The 23276-nt window shown below is 39.5% G+C and overlaps 1 protein-coding gene across 1 annotated transcript; it reads right to left on the bottom strand.

The window, feature by feature from the left end:
* Nucleotides 1-144: 144 nt before the first annotated feature.
* LOC130724499 (zinc transporter 11) lies at nt 145-2411 on the bottom strand. The gene is made up of 2 exons (XM_057575736.1): nt 1811-2411; nt 145-960 (listed from the first exon to the last, which is right to left on the bottom strand). Exons 1-2 carry the CDS (start codon nt 2268-2270, stop codon nt 398-400), a joined length of 1023 nt encoding a protein of 340 aa, XP_057431719.1. The 5' UTR covers nt 2271-2411; the 3' UTR covers nt 145-397.
* Between the last annotated feature and the right edge of the window lie 20865 nt (nt 2412-23276).

Raw genomic sequence — 23276 nt, 5'->3', positions numbered from 1 at the left:
GAGTCTTTTGTCCCGTTCCATTCCATATTAAAAACATGACAAACACAGAACGGAACTCATGTGTCCCGTTCCGTTCCCTTCCCACCTACCAAACGCTACCTTAGTATAATATTGAGTGTTGCTTATAAAAATAACACTACCAAGTACCCACAATCTTAATATTTTATTATTGTGATAATTTCTTGAACTACCGTTTGATCAACGGTAAAAATTACACACATTAAATTGTATGTAACTTTTGTCCTAAAAACAAATCCAACTGTCTATCTTGCAAAACGTGTAAATATTAATCAATTTGTCTATCTTACAAAGATTTTGCGTAGGGGTAAAGAGAAAGATATCATGGAATTTCCAGAGCAGAACTAAGCTACTATAATACCCTTGCTTCTGAATGACTTCAAGTGTCCCAAATCATCACAACCGCTATCACTCCAACGCCCAACACAACAGCAAGAAACTTGAAATAGGCTGAGTCAACCTTTGTTGGTTTCTGAGGCACGTACCCTTTTGCCAATAGATGGTTAATTGATACATAGACAAAGACTCCACAAGCTAGACCCATTGATATAGCAAAGATCCAATCTGCCACATGACCTTGTGTTGTAGCATCTAGTATAATTCCAATGGCTACACCAATTGGACTGGAGATAGCAAAAGCAAAAGCATAGATTGCACAAGACACTAGGGGGCGATCAGGAATCATCCTGAGGAGAGCAATTCCCATGGCAATGGCTGCAAATATCTTGTGCAGACAGATTGTCCATAAAGCTTTCCAAGCATCTTCTTTTGTCTCAGCAACTCCAATTGCTAAGCCCTCAAATACTGAGTGAGCACACAGGGCAACAATCAACAAGATGGTGTCTCCAAGTGAACTCACAGATACAATAGCATGATGGTTTCCTGAGTGGTGTTGTGACTGGGAAGTAACACCATTGCCACTTTCTTTGCCTGTCTCATCCCCTGCAACCAGAAAACAAATTAAGTAGCTTTGTGTTAGACAAGGTGAATGTTCAAATACAGATTCATATTTGTTAAGTGCGTGTTTGAAAAACTCTAGCAGAATTGCATATTCCGTTAGCTCAAATTAGTAGCTTTGGGTGGAAAATACACGAAATCTATGGATGAAGAATCTCAGTTCCCATCTAGTGTCTCATTCCCTATTCCACCGTGACACAATTTGATTGGTGAAACCGGGAATGAGACGAAATCGGGAGAGAAGGTTTCGTTCCGAAATCTATGTTCTCAGATAGCGATGACAAACTAAAAAATTTCCACTATAGAACAACACATGTAGTATCCTGTACAGTACAATACTAAGGAAATTCTGATGTCAACTACTGGCTTACTATCACCCAAACAATCACACAGAAATAAAGCAAACAGTGTTTTCTTTTCTGGCATTCAATCATCATAACAGGCAACTTTCTTTACACCTTGAAATCTCTATCAAAAAACATGGGGTACATGCAAATTGTAATCTTAGTATGTAAGGAGAATCATGCTCCTTGCAATCATATCATCCCAAATAGTAATAACTAATAACACACTTCAAGAGCAGGAAAAAAAAACTGATTTTCAAAATCAAATGGAATTGCATGATCAGAAGACACAACTAACTTCAACCAATCAGTCTAAAATTCATGAAACTATAGTATTTTATCCCATTACACTGTTCAAAAACATTTTTGATCATCTCCTCACCTAATTTAATCTACTGTTCAAAAACATGAAAAAAGAAAACATGGTTTTCAAAAGCAAACAATTCAATATGACAATTTAACCAGCAAGCAACCAATCGAAATCTCAATACCTTGACTCTCAACATCAGCACCACGGCGAGACTTTGCCAAAATAGATGAAATCACACAATCCACAAGATTGGTAAGCAAGTATCCCGCACAAGCCAACATAAACGCAAAAGGGTACTCTTTCTCAGTCAAATCACCAAACATCTCATTGGCATCACTAAGAAAATGCATCATAGCAGTTCCCAGAAACACCCCACCAGCAAATTGAGTCCCCAAAACCAGAAACCCCTCGTTCCACTTCAACACATACGGCGAAACCCCAGACACAAACGTCGCAAAGAAAATCACAATCAGACACCACACCTTCGCCAAAACCAACGGCCTCGCGCGTAAGTCGGGAGCACCGTCGGCATCGGCGTCTCCGTCGTCGTCGTCGTCGTGGTGGCCGCTGTGAGCGGAAACAGAGAGGAAGAGGAAAAGGAAGAGAACAGAGAAGAAGAGGATGCGGCGAGGGAGAGCCATTGAGAAGAGGATTTGAACGGCGACGGAGATGGCAATGGCATGGTGTTGGGGTGGATTTATACGAGTCAATTTGCGTTGTACTACACAGGTTGTGACAGAGAGAGAGACAGTGTACTACGTTGGACTGTTGGTGAATTTCCAACCCCCGGTGGAGCGAAAAGCGCGTGTACTGCAAAATTTCTTACCGCGATTTCAATTGATTCATTACTATTTTAGGTTTCTACGGTTGTGGTACTAAATAAGCGTAATATTCCAACTATAAAATGAACCTTATCAGTTTTTATTTAACGATAAAATAAATCTAGGTACTCAAAATAGGAAAAATTTCATGGGATGGGACTATGCACTGTGCAGGATTGTTTCCAAAATTACTATATTTTAATTTAGTGCATGAAAATATGTTGTTTTTTTTTTGGTACATCGAAAAGATAAATTGCACCCGTCAGGAATCGATCCCTGGACCTCCCCTACCCAACCCATATGTAAGACCTGATTTTGCAGAACAAGTTAATTTCCGACTCACGCGTAGAATCAGTGTAAGCGTGACAGGAGTTTGATGTTTGAGAAAGATTAATGAAGAAGAAAGTTCAGGAATTGCTTGAGGAATGTTGCGTAGTCGCGGTAGGAATTCGTGCGAGGCGTCTGCACACCTGCCTTATGGCGAGCGTGTCCAGAATAGGCTAATTTCGCTTTTAGAGCAACATTTAAGTGAGATTTCGAATCCTTGGAAAATTTAAAGATTCTCTCTATTTTTCCTTCGACCAGCGTTTCATTTCGGAACCCTGGACTGTACGCACGATAGTATTCACTTTTTGGATGTTCGACGACGCTAATTTCTTTGCTTCGAAACCCTAAATTCAATCAGTGAATGAAGACTTTTTCTATTCGAGACTTCTAACGAAGTTTCCGTCTGCGCAACCAGATTTGTTTCGACGTTTCCAATCTTTCTCCAGAACAAAGTTTTTTCGTCTGACCATCACAGCAAAAAGTAGTTTTTCGGGATAGATTAACTTACACCGCTTTTGGGATTTTAGATATCGTTTTTCCCAAATGTCTGAGATTTGTTTTGAGTTCTGGAATTCTGACGCCAAAATCTCTCTTAGAATTCTTCGGTGAACGTGCTACAAAAATCGGAATCGCGAAATTTTCATTTTCCCGCGATTTCACCTTCCTATAAATAGCTCAAAAATTCAAAATATCTCCCATTTTCTTTCTTTAAGGCCGCGAGCTTCAAGGGGAGGAGAGGAGAAGAATTTTTCGCCGAAACTCGACCGATCTTCGCGCAGTTCGTTCCTACTTCAAGGTACCGAGGTAACTAGCTTGATTCTTACCTCTGATCATCGTTTCTACTGCTTTTCTGTAGTCGTTTCTGTGCTCAAAGTTTTGAGCTTTTTGTAAAACTATCTGTTTTTCCTGATTTCTCTGTTGGGATATGTTCCCTACGTGCCCAAGAGCCTAAAAACTCCGTCAGTATTCGCCGTTTGTGATCGAGTTGTCAAGGATCTGAAAAACTGTTTCAAAACCTTTTTTGTCGCACATTTCGAAACTTTATTGTCGAAAAGTCGTAATCTGACTTCGTGCCTTTAGGATTTGTTGCTACGGATGTCGTTAGGATCATTGCTGTCAAATTTGTTTTCCGAACTGATAACTTTGAGATTTTGAGCTTTTATTTTGGACCAAAACGCCCCTGAACAGTCGTATTTTGATCCGATCGTCCGAAAATTGTTCCGACAGTTTCTTTGCCTTAGTTTACCCTTAAACTACCTTGTAAACAGATTTGATCGAAGGAAAAGAGCCGGAGCTCTTTTTCCCTTTTGGCCGAGAGCTATGTTATGAGGGGGGGTTTCGTTTTCGAAAACTTGTCTTTTCATATCCGATTGTTGTATTCTGAAGCTTTAATGCTTTGTCTAGCGTTTGTGAGTTGTATTGTGATCGAACTAATCGATTTTGTTTGGATTCTGCTTTGTTTTTCTCCGAGGTTTAGTTGAAGGAACTTTGGGATCTTCAGAGCATTTGAGTGAAGGAACCTTTGATCGCGAGACTGGAACAGCTCGAGGTTAGGGCAACTTACTATTAGCTATGACTGCATGATAGGCGTCGATAAATTTGACTTATGCTTTATCTGATGTTGATTATGATGATGAGTTGATGTTATGATGTTTTTCCATAACTTGTGATATTGTGATATTGTTGAATTGTGCGTTTGACGCGACTTCGGAGTGGGGAACCTCTGAACTGATTGAAGTTGGTATTTCGGGTTGGATGAACAACCCTAGGCAAGTTCAAATGTGGGGTTTGAGACTTAGCCATTCGTTGGAATACTTAGACTTTCCCCGGGAAACTTCTTTTGGAGGGTTTTTGGAAAATTAGAATGATTAGAATTTCGAAAACTAAAGACTTGGGAAACTTAGACTTTGAGAAATAAACTCATAACCTGACTAATTCGAATTGGAACAATTTTTATTAACGTTTAAGCATAGGAAAACTGAAGGGGAAAATATTTACGAAAGACGGGGAAAAGTCGACTTCTGTTGTGGGTTTTGGACTTGGGGAAAGCCACTGAGGTGAGCTACGGTGACGATTGAAAGTCACCGAGTACTTTAAGTACTCTTGTTGTTGGGGTTGTGTTGTATTGACCGACACTAAACCCTTGGGTTCTCTTATTGTTGGAGTTGTGTTGTATTGACCGACACTAAACTCCGAGTTGTGTTGTATTGACCGACACTAACTCTTGGGTTTGTTTTGAGATTGGGTTTGAGCTAAACGCTTGTGTGGTGAGGACGATTCGATGTTTGGCTAACCATATTGCATCAATCGGGTGAATAACGGGAATGGTTCACCTGTGCATCTTTTGGTGAATAACGGGAATGGTTCACCAATGCATTAATGATGAATAACGGGAATGGTTCATCATACGGTGAATAACGGGAATGGTTCACCAAGGATGAATAACGGGAATGGTTCATCCATAGTGAAGAACGGGAATGCTTCACTTGTGGCGAACGGGAACGCGTCATAATCCGGATCATATTGATTGCATTTCACGCATACATTCATTCTGACTGGGAATGTGTGCTGTTTGATTTATTGAGGCATTGTTAGAGCCATAACATGCTAGGATTATCTATATGTTTATATAACAACATATATATCTATACCCCATATCACATGTTGAGTGTATATCTACTTTATTCCGTGAGTTGACCCTAGCGCCTTGGCTTTGGTTTCATGTTTGTGTTTGGGCGGTCGGCCTGCTGCCAGATGTCGATGGCCGACTGGTTCTCGATGGTCTCTCCCTCGGGGGGGATCAGGTATGAGTTGGTGGATCGTGATGCCCCCACCGCTTGGGTGATCGATGTTGCGGGTCACCGAGCGACGTACATGGGAAGGGTCATGGAGGACCGGACTGATGAGCGTGGACGCTTGACGAGAGGAGTACTACGGCGTATGGAGCTGAGCTTTGACTTGCCGCCCTCAGTTCACTGTGGACCAGGTTCTGGTCGAGGACCACCTGCACCACCTCCTGCTTCATCTTCTGATGACGAGGACCCAGCGGAGATTGAGCCTGTTGTTGCTGCACCTGTTGCGCCACCTCCTGCTACTGCCATTGATCCTACCGACGTGGCGTCGTCCTCTAGGCTTGTGCGGCCGAGGAGGGAGTCTGTAGTCTCATCTGCCTCACGTCTCTTTTCTTTCTCTTCACCGCACGGCTATCGTGTGGACCCCTTGGTTAGGGTGGTGGAAGAGGATGTTCTCACAGGAGAGGTGGATGTGGAGACCGGCTCGACTAGGACGGTGCGCAGGACAGTTAGGAGGGAGGTCATGGACTTGGACACCGAGATGATTACGGTGGATTCCGACTCTGACTCCGAGAGCAGTGGGGAAGCTACTCGCCGAGCAGCGACGAGGAGGAGGAGGAGCTATGAGCTGGACTAGGAGGGTAGGTTAGGCTAGCGTCATTTTTTTGTGTAGAGCTCTGATCGTCTTACTTTTTGGGACAGGGTAGGTTCCCGATGTGTGGCTTTTTGTGTGGTTCTTTTGAGGAGGATCACAGAGAGTCTGTCGGAGTATAGGGGTCTTTTGTTCAGGCCATTTTTGGGTGCCGACATTTCTCTTGGATGACTGTATTTTGATACTTTCACGTACAGTACTGGTTTGTATATATTTGCCTGCGGGCACACTACTTTGGAGTCACTGCGAGTGCGCGTGACATGGGAGTGCAGCTGTAACACCCCGATTTCGGGGGCGTCACTTTAGTAACTCAAAAATAAAATAAAGTGGAAAACAGGTATTTTTTTTCGTTTTGTTTAAATAAAAAGACTTGTCGAAATAAAGACTCATCCCAATCGCGATTAACGGCGATTAATATACAATACTATTACAGTCCTGCTGTAACTAAAAGCATCGTCACGAGTGTCCTCCAGTGACGGCAAGGTTTACAAGTTTTCAGAAAGCATAATTAGTTCGAAATATTAAACAAGTGACAGAAAGGAATAGTCAGCCCCCAATGGCCGCCTCTAGACCTCTACAACCGACTACTCCATGGGATTCCCAACTACGGAGAACCACACGAAAGTAACGTGTCGGAGACTACCCTGTCCCAAAAGTACAAATGACGAATCAGAGCTATGACACTAACAACCAACTCAAAGACTCAATCCACCCATATCCCACACTACTTTCATCGACCCTTCCTCGATCAGGCATGAAGTCCGGGTCCTCGTCGACAGCTTCAGTAATAGTCATTTCGCTCCGGGTCTTTCCCGCACAACGAATCATCACGAACCGGCTGACGGACGCCTGGCAGCAGGCCGACCGCCCAAATACAAACATACAAACAAAGCCAAGGCGCTAGGGTCAACTCACGGAATAAAATAGATAATACAAGCAACATGTGATAAATGGGGTATATATATATGTTGTATATATACATATAAGTCATGTATTGCCTACCCTAAGGTTGATACATAGCATGTTTATCAACATAAAGTCATCAAGATATATATAACGATGTTTATCAACAACAAATCACAATAACATCAACAAGCATAGTTAGGTGCATGGCGTGCCAATGCAATGTCATGCTCAAAAGATGATCCGGATAAAATGTCACCATCTCGATGGATGGGACGAGCCAAGCATCTCGCTCCGCTAAAGCACCTCGCTTTTATGAAGAAGCTCACTTCTGTAAAGCATCTCGCTCTTGTGAAGCAGCACGCTCCTGTGAAACATTTTGCTCCAATGAAGCATCTCGCTCCGATGAAGTCCGATCTGAGATCGCCCTTCGGAAAGCAGCACACTTTCCAAGGAATGTATGCATGAATGCAATATGGTTAGCCAAACAACGAAACGTCCTCACCAAGGTACGCGTGTCTAGCTAGAGTACATTGTCTCTACAATACCCTAAGGTAAACAAAGAAGTGCTAGTCGCACTTGGTAACTTTCCTAGTCACTTTGGCTCACCGTCTCGATGTCCAACCAAACTGCTCAACGAGCAAAAGAATGCATATGGCATTCAGTGACTTTTCAAGTTACTTTGACTCACCAGCTCGATGGTCAAATAAGTTGTTCAACGAACAAGGGGAATGCTGCTCGCACTCAATGACTTTTCAATTTACTCAAGCTCATCAGCTCGATGGCTAAAAGGCTGCTCAATGAGCAAAGATGATGCACTCGCACTTGGGGACTTTCCAATCATCCCTGGCTCATCCTTTGGATGGCTAGATAAACCACTAAAGAAACAAAAGGTGCTATCGCACTCAAAGTTTTCCTCACACTTAGATTGTCGATCCTTCCCGTTTTCCAAACCATTTTCACATCCTAAGTCTTTTCCAAGAAATTGTTATTACTATTTGAATATGTTCTATCTTTGGTTAATGCATTATGAATTTCTTTTATGAAATCAAGTTTCGTTTCTCTTTTGTTCCAAAACTCTATAAGTACAAAGATCCCAATAAACCCAGGTAATTTCCCCGGGAAGGTCTCGATTCCTAAAACAATAAAGGCTCGAACCTTGGTTCGACCTATCAAACATTCCCAATACAAACCCGTCATTTCCATGACAAAGATAAGTGTAATCCACACTTCGAAAGTCGCATTAAATGCACGAATATAGTCAGCACAATTTAATCATAAACACAAATACATCAAGCTCTATTGAGCGATGAAACATTAATGCAGTGCTGCAAAACATAACCCTGTCATGTCCACTAGAAAGCGATAAGACAGAAACCGGTAAACGGCCGAAGCCTCTCAGAAAACGGAGACACACGTCTCATATAAGTTCATTCGGCCGAAGCCTCCAGAAATCATTTTCTCAATTCCAAGCAGTAATCAAAATCAAAGCAATATTCAATATCAACACAATAACCTAGTCGAATTGATCGACGCCTAGTAGCATTAGCTAGCAAGTAAGTTGCCCTAACCTCGAGTTGTTCCAGTCTCGCGGTGTAGGTCTCCCTCACAAGCTTGTTCAGTCAATCCCAAAGTTTCCACAATTGAACCTTTGAGCAAACAAGGCAATAATGAATCAACACAAGTCGATACAGTCGAAACAATCCTAACTAATGTTCGACAAAGCTCAAGAAACTTCAGAGTACAACATTTAGGCACGAATGGAAGGGCTTCCCCCGAATGGATGAGTTTTGACTCGATTCAGGTTTTGTCAAAAACACTTTATTCGCTAAAACGTGCATAACTCGAGCTACAGAACTCGGAATGACACGAAACCGGCGCCAAAATTTCGACAATTGAAAATGCTACGCAATGACTCAGGTCATAGAGACCCAAAAATTATTTTTGGACACGGTACCCTAACAAATAGGTTTCGGCCACTCTCAAAAATAGGGTTTTCGAACTTTTTCTTCGATCTAAATCAATTCCTAGGTATTCTTAGGCGATATCTAGGCCAGGGAAACTCTCAGAAAAATTATCGGGTCGAAAACTAACACAGGGGTATTTTGGTCGATATTTTTAGCTCAGAATTTCAAAACTGGATTTTTTGAAAAACAAATTGGATGGGGACGTCAACAACGACGTTTATGACGATTAATCCTACTAGCACTAAGCCAAGTCGATAGTTTTCAGCTTAAAGGTTGCGACTTTGCTTAAAAATGGGTATTTGGTGCAAAAATTGATTCCGGCGGCATTTCGTCGACATCTGACAAAATATAATCCGCAGAACACGCTCAGGAGCATGCAGGGAATAAGTTTAGACACTGAAATCAGCTTATTTGGACAGTTTTACAAAAAGCTCCAAACTTTGAGCTCAGAAAAACATAGAAAAATTCGACAGATCTGACGATCAGAAGTGAGGGATAGTAACTATACCTCGATGTCTTCGATTAGCAACGAACGGCGAAACGATCGGGCAAGAAACGGCGAAAATCTTCTTTTCCTCTCCTCCTCCTCAAGCTCTCGGCCTCTCTCTCTCAAAGGTGAGAATTTTTTTGTTTTTTTTTCATTTTCCACTTATTTATAGGATTTGGAAAATGCGGAAAAATGATTATTTCGCGATTCCGATTTTTCCTACTGATTCCAACGTATTTTAGACACGATATCCTTCCCGTTGAATCTTCTAATTCTTCAAAGAAATATCAGTATGATTTTTGGTTTTCGAGGCTTGTTTTTAATGCTTACCGGCATTAAAAATGCACTTTATGCACTTTATGATATTGACCTTGGATGCAGAAACTTCCTTCTGAAGAAAGATTGGAAACATCAAGAGAAATGGGTGTACGCGAGTGGAATCTTCGTTTGAAGCTCCGAATACAAAAAGTCTTCATCGTCCGTAGATTTTAGGGTTTCTGAACTATCAGGGATTCCGTTTCGGCAAACTTCCGAGAATTGGAATTTGACGTTCGTACATTCCAGGGTTTCGCATCGAAATACTTGTTTATAGACGAATAAGAGAAATTCTAACATTTCTCTGGAGATTTTTGGAATTAGTTTCCATCGCGTCCTAAAGTGTAAATTAGCTATTTACTAGTGTCTTTGACCTAGGCTTAGGCGGATATTAGTCGTGCTATAACTCTTATCGGTTTTGATAAAATCCTTGAACTTTTCCTGAACCTTCTCCTTCATAAATTCATTTCATCCAATAAACTCTTGTTCAGGTTTTCCCTTCACGATACATCAAACTTATTCGTTAATAAGGAATTTCACTAATTTATTCTAAGCTTAAAATCTTGGGTCTCACAGCAGCTGAGGCTGTACATGTGTATATATTTGTATATTGGTTAGTTAGTGTTGGGTTATGTCTTTATTCTTTATCGCTTTAATTTAAAAGAATCAAACGAAAAAAAAATTACCTGTTTTCCGCGTAAAGTTTATTTTTGGTTACTAAAGTGACACCCGGAAATCGGGATGTTACACCATATGTCCCTCAGCTCCTACGACTTGAGCTATCCTAAGGGGACAAATATGTTGTTTTCTTGTAATATAGGTATTTATATATTAATACCTATATAAATTTAAAAAATTTAATTTCTATGTATTAACCGTGTAAATAAATATTACACTGTCATTCAATCACATCCCTTATTTTGCTAGCTCATGATTAATTTTAAATTTAATAATATTTAAAATATGAAATAGAAGTTGATGTGATTTAATCACTCTGTAAAACTTTTTACATTGTCGGTGCATAAAAATTAATCTCTTTCAACAAGAGATTTTATTTTGCTAGAGGAGGAAATAACAACAAAACATAAAAACTAGCTAATTGCATCCAAGTACAGGGACACATAAGCAAAGAAAGGAGGCATCTTCCACACTTGACACCGCATTCGTTCTCGCCCCCTCACGAGCTAAATAATCTGCTGAATTGTTTCTCTCACGTTGGACATGGATAAACTGATTTTTTTGAAATTTAGTCATCATGATTTCAATAAGAAATTCATTTATATGCACTGACATCACTGACAGCAACAATTTGGCATTTGATTAAATTAATTTATAAAAATCAAAATATGTTTTTTAAAGTTTATTGATGAAATGGATTCTATATACTAGGAGTGTAAAAAAAACATATAATTATTACATTAAAAAAATATAGTCATTAAATTTTTAAAATATATATATAATTTAATTAGTAGAAGTGATGTAGGGGATATTTCATGGAGACTTTTTTTTTTTTTGAACTCATGGAGACTTCAATTTTGTTTGACTTGTTTCCTTACTTTATTTGCTCATTTGTTGTCTAGTGATGGTCGTGGCTCGGACGTTTTCTTATTTTTAATTTAAGTTTTATTGTTTTAACTTTTAACCATATATACAACGGAAAAATATGATTTTTTTTTTGTCTTGTACGCTTGACAAGCTTTCTATTTTATGTGTGGCTACAGGGCCTCCAGCTGGAAGATGTAGAGGGAAAAACAAATTACAAGTCTGTACATTCAATGGATGAAGATGACTGATGCAGATGTCCATATAAGACTTTAGGGAGAACCTAATATGCACCTTTTTTAGGTGGTGTAATTTTACACCACCTACTTTGACTGGGTATAGCAGGTTAATACATTATTTTTTTTAAGAAAAAATATCATTAAAAATTTGTCATATATTAAATTTCTTTTAAAAAAATGTATTGACCTATTATAGCAGGTTAAAAAAAGTAGTCTAAAATTAGACCACTTTAAAAGTGGTCCACATTAGGGGTCATCAAGACTTTATATAGTTTCAAATTTCTTGCTGAAGTATGTATTTTTGTAACATTTTATGAATATTCTTCAACATATAAGCTCGATGGTTCGATTCCTAGTCAATGTGATTTTCCTCCGTAAGAAATTATTCTCATAATTGACTGCTTATGAGGATACCTTGATAAAAAAAATAAAAAATTAGTGAACATTTTTAATAGATCAAACAATGAGTGCCTCATCGTGCTTCTACAAATTTTTAAATGAGGGGTTTTGTTCGATAGATTTATCTTTACTTTTTCTTTTATTTCATTTGCATTTTTTTAAATTTGTCTTTTACTTTTTCTATTTGGTGTACTAAATAGCCCTCGTAAGCTATTAAGATTAAATGTCACCTTAAGAGTAGAGGTGTAACTAAGGTATCTAACGAGCCGGCAGGGGCAACAACCCAATTTTTTTTTCCTCCTTTGCCAACTTACGTATTTTATTATAGTTTTTTTTAGTAGAGGTGTAACTAAGAATTTTAGATTTTCTATCTTATTTCTTGATTTCCCAAATATTTTTATAGCGATTCTTAATCCTACCACTCATTTATTCCGAAATATTGTTTTAAAAAAATCAAATCAAAATAAAATAAATGACTGATTAAATTTTTATTTTATTTTAGATTTTAAGAATTTATGAATAAATCTTATCTTAATAAGATAAAAAGTCAATAAAATATTTTTATTGAAACAAAATATTATTGAATGTATCTTTAATTTGGTATGGTCTTTGGCATCTATCTTTAATTTAGGATTATAAGATAAATTAAAGAAGATTTTTTTTTGGTACATGTCAAAAAGAAAGAAAAACAGCTAAGGCCTCAAGTGAGGCACACCTCTAGCATCTGCTAAAAGCAACATGCCCATACCCTCAAGAGGGATATCAACGACCTACAAATCTTGGTTATGAGCAGCTCCATGCTTAGCCAGGAAATCAACACAAAAATTTCCTTCTCTCAAGATGTGATGAAGCTCTACCCTCCAAGGTGGGCTAATGAGGTCCTTGATGTCCCAAATCAAACTAGCAAACTCATGCCGCAGGGAAGGAGGGGAGTTGACGAGAGACACCACCTCCAAAGAATCCGATTGGCATTCAATAATACGAAGATTACAATCCCATGCTAACGTCAATCCATGAAAAATGGCCAGTAATTCAAGATGAAGAATATTTTTTTTTTCGAAAAGAGAAATATATATATATATATATATATATATATATATATATATATATATATATATATATAAAAAAGACATAGTTTGAGTTACAACCTACATAATGTAGGCAAATAGCACAGCAACAACAAAAGTCTAAAAACTAGCTACTAACAAAACACTTAACATACAACAACTAAACAAAATAAATAGATATGTATCCCTGGCACAAAACAGCGTGCAAAAGGCAAAAACCAGCAACAATGATAAGAGCGCACATGACAGCAGCACAAGAAGGTCTGCACTTCCGCAAAGTGGACACAAATCAGGGATTCTCGACGAGCCAGAGTAGCTCATTCCAATCACAGCGAGCCCAACATCAGCGAAAGGAGCACGATTTAGCAGCAAAAGTGTCACAGTTCACAGGCCGTAAGAGCAGAAGTTAGGCAACAGGTATAAAGATAGACCATAATGGACTTTCCTGATATTTACCACTGTGAAGCAATCACGAAGCCACAATTGGAAGCATTATAGAACCCAAAGTAACCTCTTAGCCATTTTCTAGTGTTTTCTCGCAAGCAGCCACCAAACCCACTACAGCTTGGACTACCCATAACACTACCATCGGTATTCAGAATCGCACATTCATGCAAAGTGCGCTTCCATACAACGCAGTGGGGAGCTGGCCATACTCGCAATATTCAACGCAACATGCTGGCTAGCAATCAAAATACCAGCGACACACTTGGAGTTTCTAGCTCTCCAAATCCACCACAAAGAGGAAGCTGCTCGCAGGTTAGAAGACTGCATGAGACCATGGATTCAAGACGAGCATCCACAGAACGGAACAGCGCAGTACACGTGTCGAAACCACCTCTTTCTCAAGTGTCCATAGCATGAACACAACCACGAAGGCAGTGGACCACCATTTCATCTCCCCCATTGCAGAGAGAGCAGCTCGCAGAGGTACCCATCCCCCGACGAAAACGCAGGTTGTTAGTAGGAAGGGCTTCTAACACAACTAACCAAATAAAGAACACACACTTCAAAGGGAGTTTGACACTCCAAATCCACTTCCAACAAGCGTCAATACTCAAACCAGCTAAGGCCAAGTCCTCACGTTGTTGCATAAGCCAAGAGTATCCAGAAGTTGTCGAGTATTCACTTGAGATATGGCCAGTCCAACGAATTCTGTCCTCAACATGATCATTTAATCTGACAGGATACTCTTCTAATAACCGAACAAATTCCTCCCGAAAACCCGTCCACAACCTGTCCAACTTCCACGCTGCTCCATCCCACACATCACAGATTCTAATGTCAAGATCATGAATATCCACAAATGGAACGACCTGGCAGAAAGGAACTGAGCTGCACCAAGAGCTAAACCAGAAAGAAGTATCTGAAGGGAATCATGCGGTTGATTACCGCAGCGGAATAAAATTCCCTATATGAGAAGATCTTGCAAAATGCTTGTTTCAAAATTCATGTTGCAATCAAACACGTAAAGGGGTAATAAGGATTACCTCTTGAAGACAGTTTGGCAAACAAAGCACTAGTAGCCTTGTCTCTACAGTAGTCCACGCGGATTCTCCCACTAGATCTCCCTTACGACTCTTTGTACTAGCAAAGGCAAGAGTGTATAATATCTAATAAAGGTTTTAGCATCTCATGCTCTATTTATAAGCCTCCTCAATGAGGTTAACCCTAATCCTTGTTGGAGCTTACTTGGGCTTATCCAATAAGATTTTTTTTAGTGGACTAATCCTATGCGTGTGACCCTATAGGTATGTCTTACATACTTAGGTTGTAATATTTAAATATAAATATTAAGCTACTAGTACATATACCAACAATCTCTCACTTGCACTTGAGCTTAATCAAGTATATTTAATATCACTAATAATGAGCGGTATCTAGCAATACATCACTATGACCTAAATATTAAGAATGCCCTTGCACCGACATAGTATACCTTTTGACAAGCATTTTATATGATCTAATCCTTTGTCCTTATATCTAATTGAACCAAGGCATGAATGTGTCATCCTTGTATGTTCAATTTATGTTCCTCGATACCCGAGAAGACTTTCCAGAAATAAATATCTCATATTTACCCTTTTTGAGCATGACCATGCATTTCAAAGTCTTACTCTATCAAGTGGCATGTAGATATTTACTCCCGTTACATAGGAGGGACAAATCCTATCTACATCACTCACATTCCTCCACATGATTCGTGCTATACCCAATAATCGTCTTTATAATTACCTTATTACGGGTAATGTTTGACGACATTAAAATATAAGACTACTCATGTAGGAATCGTAGTGACTTCAAGTCAAAAGATTACATATACCATTGTCACAATGAGAACGTTTATGACATTCACGTAACGATTCATGTTACGTTCTCATGGTGGGTCAGTCCAGCACCCCATTACTCTTAATGTGTGCCCGCGTGAAGACTTGACATCTCATGTCCATGACCTATGAGATTTAGATCATTAATCACTCACGCACTAGTCTTAATATTGCCCAGATATTAATAATGACTAGGGACAACATTTAAGAATAGTATTTTTTAGAATCTCATAGTTAAGTCTACTACTCAACGTCTTACAAATTTGTATATACTATTCCATAGACGTTAATATTATTTATAGAAATATTAAACTGAAATGCATTTATTAATAATAATAAAATGAAACGAAATATGTCAAGAATATGTTGGATATAAGTGCATATAATAACGATCTCCCACTAGAACTAGAGCCAATCATGCATAAGCTTAGTGCATATTGCGCTAGTGTGACTATTATGCTTCTGTTGTGCAAGAGGCTTAGTCAAGGGGTCAGCAACATTATCATCAGTATGCACTTTGCATATTTTCACTTCTCCTCTACCAATTATTTCTCGAATGAGATGAAACCTTCTAAGTACATGTTTGTATCGTTGATGGGATCTAGGTTCCTTAGCTTGTGCAATGGCTCCATTGTTATCATAATAGAGACTCATTGGACCCACGATGCTAGGAACCACACCAAGTTCGATAATGAACTTCTTGATCCAAACCGCTTCCTTTGATGCATTTGAAGCAACAATATACTCAGCCTCTGTGGTAGAATCAACAACCGTCTCTTGCTTTGAACTCTTCCAGCTCACAGCGCCGCCATTTAAATAAAACACGTAACCCGATTGCGATCTCGAGTCAACTTTGTCAGTTTGAAAGCTAGTGTCAGTGTAACCTACTACACTTAGCTCATCTTCCCCTCCATATACCAAGAATGTCTCCTTAGTCCTTCTTAAGTACTTAAGGATATTCTTAACAGCAATCCAGTGACCTTCACCGGGATCTGACTAGTATCTACTCGTTACGCTTAGTGCATACGAGATATCTGGTCGAGTACATAACATTGCATACATTATAGATCCAACTACCGAGGCATATGGAATCTTACTCATGTGTTCTCTCTCTTCCTTATTGGAAGGAGACTGAGCCTTTGAAAGGCTGATTCCATGTGACATAGGCAAAAGATCCTTTCTTGAGATTTTGCATGTTGAATCGTTTCAACACTTTATCAATGTATGTACTTTGACTTTGACCAAGTAACCTCTTAGATCTATCTCTATAGATCCTAATACCCAATACATAGGTTGCTTCGCCTAAGTCTTTCATGGAAAAACACTTTCCTAACCAAATCTTCACAGATTGAAGGGTAGGAATGTCATTTGCAATCAGTAGTATGTCATCCACATACAAAACTAGAAAAACAATTGTGCAACCACTAATCCTTTTGTAGACACAAGGTTTATCCTTATTTTTAATGAAACCAAGATTTTGTACAACTTCATCAAAACGGAGGTTCCAGCTTCTAGAAGCTTGCTTTAATCCATAAATGGATCGTTGTAGTTTGCATTGTAAGATCAAGTTTTGATCTTGTAGTACAACTCTATGTTTTGATGATTACAAGTTAACGTTTTAGTATGAACAATTATGGTACTCTAACATATTTTCTTAGTGTGTTCATGACAGGCTCTGACCTTGATCTAATCTCACACAAATTAGAAGCACTTTGCTTAAAGAGTGACCCTAGCAACGCTTTCGCAATCTCTATGTTCAAACTGAACAGTAGAAAAGCTTCAGAAGATCTGAAGATAGTCAAGCTCTGATGTGGACTCAACTCACTTGAAGTTCTGAAGATCCAGACGTTCTGATAACCCAGACACTCTGAAGGTCAGAAGCTCTGATGGTTTAGAAGACTCTGAAGATCCAGAAGCTGAAAAGTGTAGTCTATGAAGTCCAGAAGCAAACTGGCTCTGAAGACCAAGCACTTCTCCTCTGAGTTCAGAATCAGAAGACACAATGGTCAGAGGATCCATGCTTTCCTCTGACTCTGATCAACAAGCTTCATAAGTTCCAACACGAAGCATTCCTCTGATCAGAAGTCAACAAGGTTAAAGGTCACGTCACTATCCAAAGTACAAAAGTAAGTGTACTATCCTGACGACCTAACCTAACATTCTCAGCCACAACAGAAGCTGGAAATCCCAGATCTGCCCTCCAACGGTAGTATTCCCATGCAATGTTCAAACCCTAATCCTTGGAGTATATATAGAGGCAGAAGACTGAAAGATGCGTTCGAAGAAACTCATACGTGCAAGCAATATCCAAATCTTCTAAGCAATCTTTCTTCATCGAATTCATTGTGTTTACTATAAGCTTTTCAGACGCAATCTCTTTGTAAACAATATCTTTTAAACAGTTGTTTAGTTTACCTTTAGGAGATCAAGGTTGATCGGATCCTAGAGAAGACTAAGAGAGTGAATCTTAGTGTGAGCTAAGTCAGTGTATTGTTAGTCACTTGTAGGTTTCAAGTGCAGTTGTAACAAATCTTTGATTAGTGAATTGCCTTCATTATAAGAAGGAAGAAATCACCTTCACGGGTGGACTGGACTAGCTTGAGTGATTCATCAAGTGAACCAGGATAAAATCCTTGTGTGCTTTTCTCATCTCTTATCTTAAGCACTTTACTTGTGTCTCGAAAGATTTTTTAAAATCTTAAGTGGGAAGTTTTATTCTGAAAACGCTATTCAAACTCCCCCCCTTTCTATCGTTTTTCATACCTTCAATTGGTATCAGAGCGCAAGTTCTGATTACCACACCTAACAGTGTTCAGTGATCTGGGCCGGTGTGAAAAACAAATGGCTACCACCAGTGAAACCCAAAAAGATGGTTACAATGCAAAGCCTCCTATGTTCGATGGTCAAAGGTTCGAATATTGGAAAGACAGAATAAAAAGTTTCTTTCTGGGCTTCGACGCAGATCTCTGGGATATCATTATGGATGGCTACGAGCGTCCAGTTGATGCTGATGGCAAGAAGATTTCCAGATCAGAGATGACTGCTGAGCAAAAGAAGATTTACTCACAGCACCACAAAGCTAGAGCTATTCTTCTTAGTGTTATTTCCTATGAAGAGTACCAGAAGATTACAGATCGTGAGTTTGCTAAGAGTATCTTTGAATCCTTGAAAATGTCCCATGAAGGAAACAAGAAAGTGAAAGAATCAAAGGTGTTGTCCTTGATTCAGAAGTATGAATCCTTCATCATGGAACCTAACGAGTCCATTGAGGATATGTTTTCCAGATTTCAGTTGCTTGTAGCTGGATTAAGACCTCTCAACAAAAGCTACACTACAAAAGATCATGTCATAAGGGTTATTAGAAGTCTTCCTGAAAGTTGGATGCCTTCAGTGACTTCAATAGAGCTCACAAGAGATGTTGAGCGAATGAGTTTAGAAGAACTCATCAGCATACTGAAATGTCATGAACTGAAGCGCTCAGAAATGCAGGATCTGAGGAAGAAGTCTATAGCCTTGAAATCCAAATCTGAGAAGTCGAAAGCTCTCCAAGCCGAAGCAGAAGAATATGAAGAAGCATCAGAAGATTCTGATGAAGATGAGCTGACTCTGATCTCCAAAAGGCTCAACCGCATCTGAAAGCACAGGCAGAGCAAATACAGAGGCTCTGGAAAGGCCAAAGGAAAGTTTGAATCCTCATCTGGCCAGAAGAAGTCCTCAATCAAGGAAGTCACTTGTTTTGAATGCAAAGAATCCGGACACTACAAGAGTGATTGTCCAAAGCTGAAAAAGGACAAGAAGCCAAAGAAGCACTTCAAAACTAAGAAAAGTCTGATGGTAACTTTTGATGAATCAGAGTCAGAAGATGTTGACTCTGATGGTGAAGTTTAAGGACTCATGGCTATTGTCAAAGACAAAGAAGCAGAGTCAAAAGATGCAACTAACTCTGAATCAGCATCAGAGGAAGATCCTAACTCAGATGATGAAAATGAGGTATTCGCTTCTTTCTCAACCTCTGAACTAAAACATGCTTTGTCTGATATTATGGATAAGTATAACTCTTTATTGACTAAGCATAAAAAGTTGAAAAAGGATTTCTCTGCTACTTCTAAGACTTCTGCTGAACATGAGAAAATTATTTCTGAAATGAAAAATAATAATCATGCTTTAGTAAATTCTAACTTTGTGCTTAAGAACCAGATTGCTAAGTTAGAAGAAGTGGTTGCTTGTGATGTCTCTGATAGTAAGAATGAATCTAAATATGAAAAATCCTTTTAAAGATTCCTGGCTAAAAGCATAGGCAGAAGCATGATGGCTTCAATGATCTCTGGCGTAAGGAGAAATGGAATGTATGGCATTGGCTATTCTAGACCCAGTAGAAATGAGCCTCCTATGCCTAAGGCTAAATCTTTATATGAACATTTTGTACCCTCTGGTACTATATTACCTGAACCTTTACCTGTTAAAGTTGCTGACCCCCCTCTCAAAAAGGGAACCTTCTCCATGTCTAAATATCATGCTAAAATTCCTTTACACTATCATGTTAAGAAACCCAAGGTGATCAGAACCTCTGAGGGAACTAACAAGAGAGGACCCAGAAAGTGGGTACCTAAGGATAAGATTATCTATGTTGCAGATATCCTTGATCGCTCCACTGAAACACCAATCATGGTATCTGGACAGTGGATGCTCGCGTCACATGACGGGAGAAAGACGTATGTTCCAAGAGCTAAAACTTAAGCCTGGTGGCGAAGTTGGCCTTGGTGGCAACGAGAAGGGTAAAATTGTTGGTACTGGTACTATTTGTGTTGATAGTAGTCCATGCATTGATAATGTTCTATTGGTAGATGGCTTAACTCACAACTTATTGTCTATAAGTCAATTAGCTGACAAGGGTTATGATGTCATTTTCAATCAAAAGTCTTGTAGGGCTGTAAGTCAGATCGATGGCTCTATTCTGTTTAACAGCAAGAGGAAGAACAACATTTATAAGATCAGATTATCTGAGTTGGAATCTCAGAATGTGAAGTGCCTTCTTTCTGTTAACGAGGAGCAGTGGGTATGACATAGACGGTTAGGGCATGCCAGTATGAGAAAGATTTCTTAGCTGAGTAAGCTCAACCTTGTCAGGGGCTTACCCGCTCTGAAGTTCTCTTCAGATGCTCTTTGTGAAGCATGTCAGAAAGGCAAATTCACAAAAGTCCCGTTTAAGGCAAAGAATGTTGTCTCAACCTCAAGGCCGTTGAAACTTCTGCATATCGACCTGTTTGGACCAGTGAAAACTGAGTCTATAGGTGGCAAAAGATATGGGATGGTCATTGTTGATGACTTTAGCCGCTGGACATGGGTAAAATTTCTATCCCGCAAGGATGAGTCTCATTCTGTGTTCTCTACCTTCATTGCCCAAGTGCAAAACGAGAAGGCTTGTAGGATTGTGCGTGTCAGAAGTGATCATGGTGGAGAGTTTAAGAATGACAAGTTTGAGAGTCTGTTTGATTCCTATGGAATTGCACATGATTTCTCTTGTCCCAGAACTCCTCAACAAAATAAGGTTGTTGAGAGGAAGAACAGAACTCTTCAGGAGATGGCTAGAACCATGCTCCAAGAAACTGGCATGGCAAAGCACTTTTGGGCAGAGGCACTAAACACATCATGTTACATTCAGAACAGAATCTCTGTGAGACCAATTCTGAATAAGACTCCTTATGAATTGTGGAAGAATATAAAACCCAAATGACCAATTCTATATAAGACTCCTTATGAATTGTGGAAAAAGAGTACCACAATCTTGGGACAACCATTCTGCACCTGAATACAATGATCTTACATCCCTTGACTCAGTATAAAAAATCAAAACCACCGGCATACAATAAAACCTCAAAACATGGATGTCCTCCAGCAACAAAAACACCAGCAGGGTAATCTCCAGCAATCACTTACCACACCACTCTTATTAACCAGCAACAGCGAGAGTAGGACCCTTCAATTTTCGCACCAACAACATACAGCAACAACACAATTATTTTGACAGCAAACAACACATTTAATGAGACAACAACAGCAAACAACAACATAGATAAACAATAAACAACTTCAACAACAGCAAGACAGCACAACAACAAACACAGCCAGGAACAACAACAGCCAACAACAACATATCTGCATAACAGCAACATCCGCAACCAACATCAACAACAGCAGCCCCGCCTCAGCTACAATAAAAATCCCACAGCAGCAGCAGCAACAATAAACGACAATGTACAACAGTAGTTGCCAACAACTTTCAACACGACCACGACAATTTAACTGACACCATCTGTTTGCCTAAAAGCATAACCTCTGTTCCCCTGGCATATCAAGTGAGACGAGGATGGTTCTGTCGAATTTAGGCCTCTAAACCTCGAAGCATCAACGCTTCCGAACCTCGAGATTTCAATCCCAATTGCTTACCAATCAACCAAGTTCTCTGCGCCCGTGTTGTCACTCCATCTTCTCCTTGCACAGGTTCTAAAAAATCGACAGGTAGAGGGTTTGGTTTATTTTCGCTACCTTTTGGACGCCCCCGCTGAGAAATCTTCTTTGAGGAATCTGTATTTGGGGATTCTTTCACATCTTGCAACGCTGAGGGAGAAAAATCATCACACGAATGTAAGATCAAGTTTTGATCGAGTAGTACAACTCTATGTTTTGATGATTACAAGTTAACATTTTAGTATGAACAATTATGGTACTCTAACGTGTTTTTCTGAGTGTGCTATTTACAGGCTCTGACCTCAATTTTATCTCACACAAATCAGAAGCACTGTGCTTAAAGAGTGACCCAAGCAACGCTTTCGCAACATCTATGTTCACTCTGAACAGTAGAAAAGCTTCAGAAGATCTGAAGTCAAACAAACTCTGATATGGACTCAGTCACTTGAAGTTCTGAAGATCCAGACGTTCTGACAACCCAGACACTCTGAAGGTTCAGATGATCTGATGGTGTAGAAGACTCTGAAGATCCAGAAGCTGAAAAGTGGAGACTCTGAAGTCCAGAAGCAAGATGGCTCTGAAGACCAAGTACTTCCCTCTGAGTTCAGAATCATAAGGTACAACGGTCAGAGGATCCATGCTTCCCTCTGACTCTGATCAACGAGCTTCACAAGTTCCAACATGAAGCATTCCCCTGATCAGAAGTCTACTAGGTTAAAGGTCAAGTCACTTTCCAAAGCACAAAAGAAAATGTACTATCCTGACGACCTACCTAACATTCTCAGCCACAGCAGAAGCTGGATTTTCCAGAACTGCCCTCCAACGGTAGCATTCTCATGCAGCGTTCAAACCCTAATCCTTGGAGTATAAATAGAGGCTGAAGATTGAAAGATGCGGTTGGAAGAATCTCACACGCGCAAGCTATATTCAAACCTTCTAAGCATTCTTTCATCTGAATTCATTGTGTTTACTATTAGCTTTTTAGAAGCAATTTTTTTGTAAACATTCTTTCTTAAACAGTTGTTTAGTTACCTTTAGGAGATCAAGTTTGATCGGATCCTAGAGAAGACTAAGAGAGTGAATCTTAGTGTGAGCTAAGTCAGTGTATTATTAGTCACTTGTAGGTTTGAAGTGCAGTTGTAACAAGTACCTGATTAGTGGATTGCCTTCATTCTAAGAAGGAAGAAATCACCTTAACGGGTGGACTGGATTAGCTTGAGTGATTCATCAAGTGAACCAGGATAAAATCCTTGTGTGCTTTTCTATCTCTTATCTTAAGCACTTTATTTGTTCTCGAAAGATTTGCCAAAATCTTTAAGGTGGAAGTTTTATTCTGAAAAC

This window comes from Lotus japonicus, chromosome 6 (genome assembly GCF_012489685.1).
Source record: "Lotus japonicus ecotype B-129 chromosome 6, LjGifu_v1.2".
In the NCBI taxonomy this organism is placed as follows: Eukaryota; Viridiplantae; Streptophyta; class Magnoliopsida; order Fabales; family Fabaceae; genus Lotus; species Lotus japonicus.
This window is presented reverse-complemented; position numbering and strand designations above follow the sequence as displayed.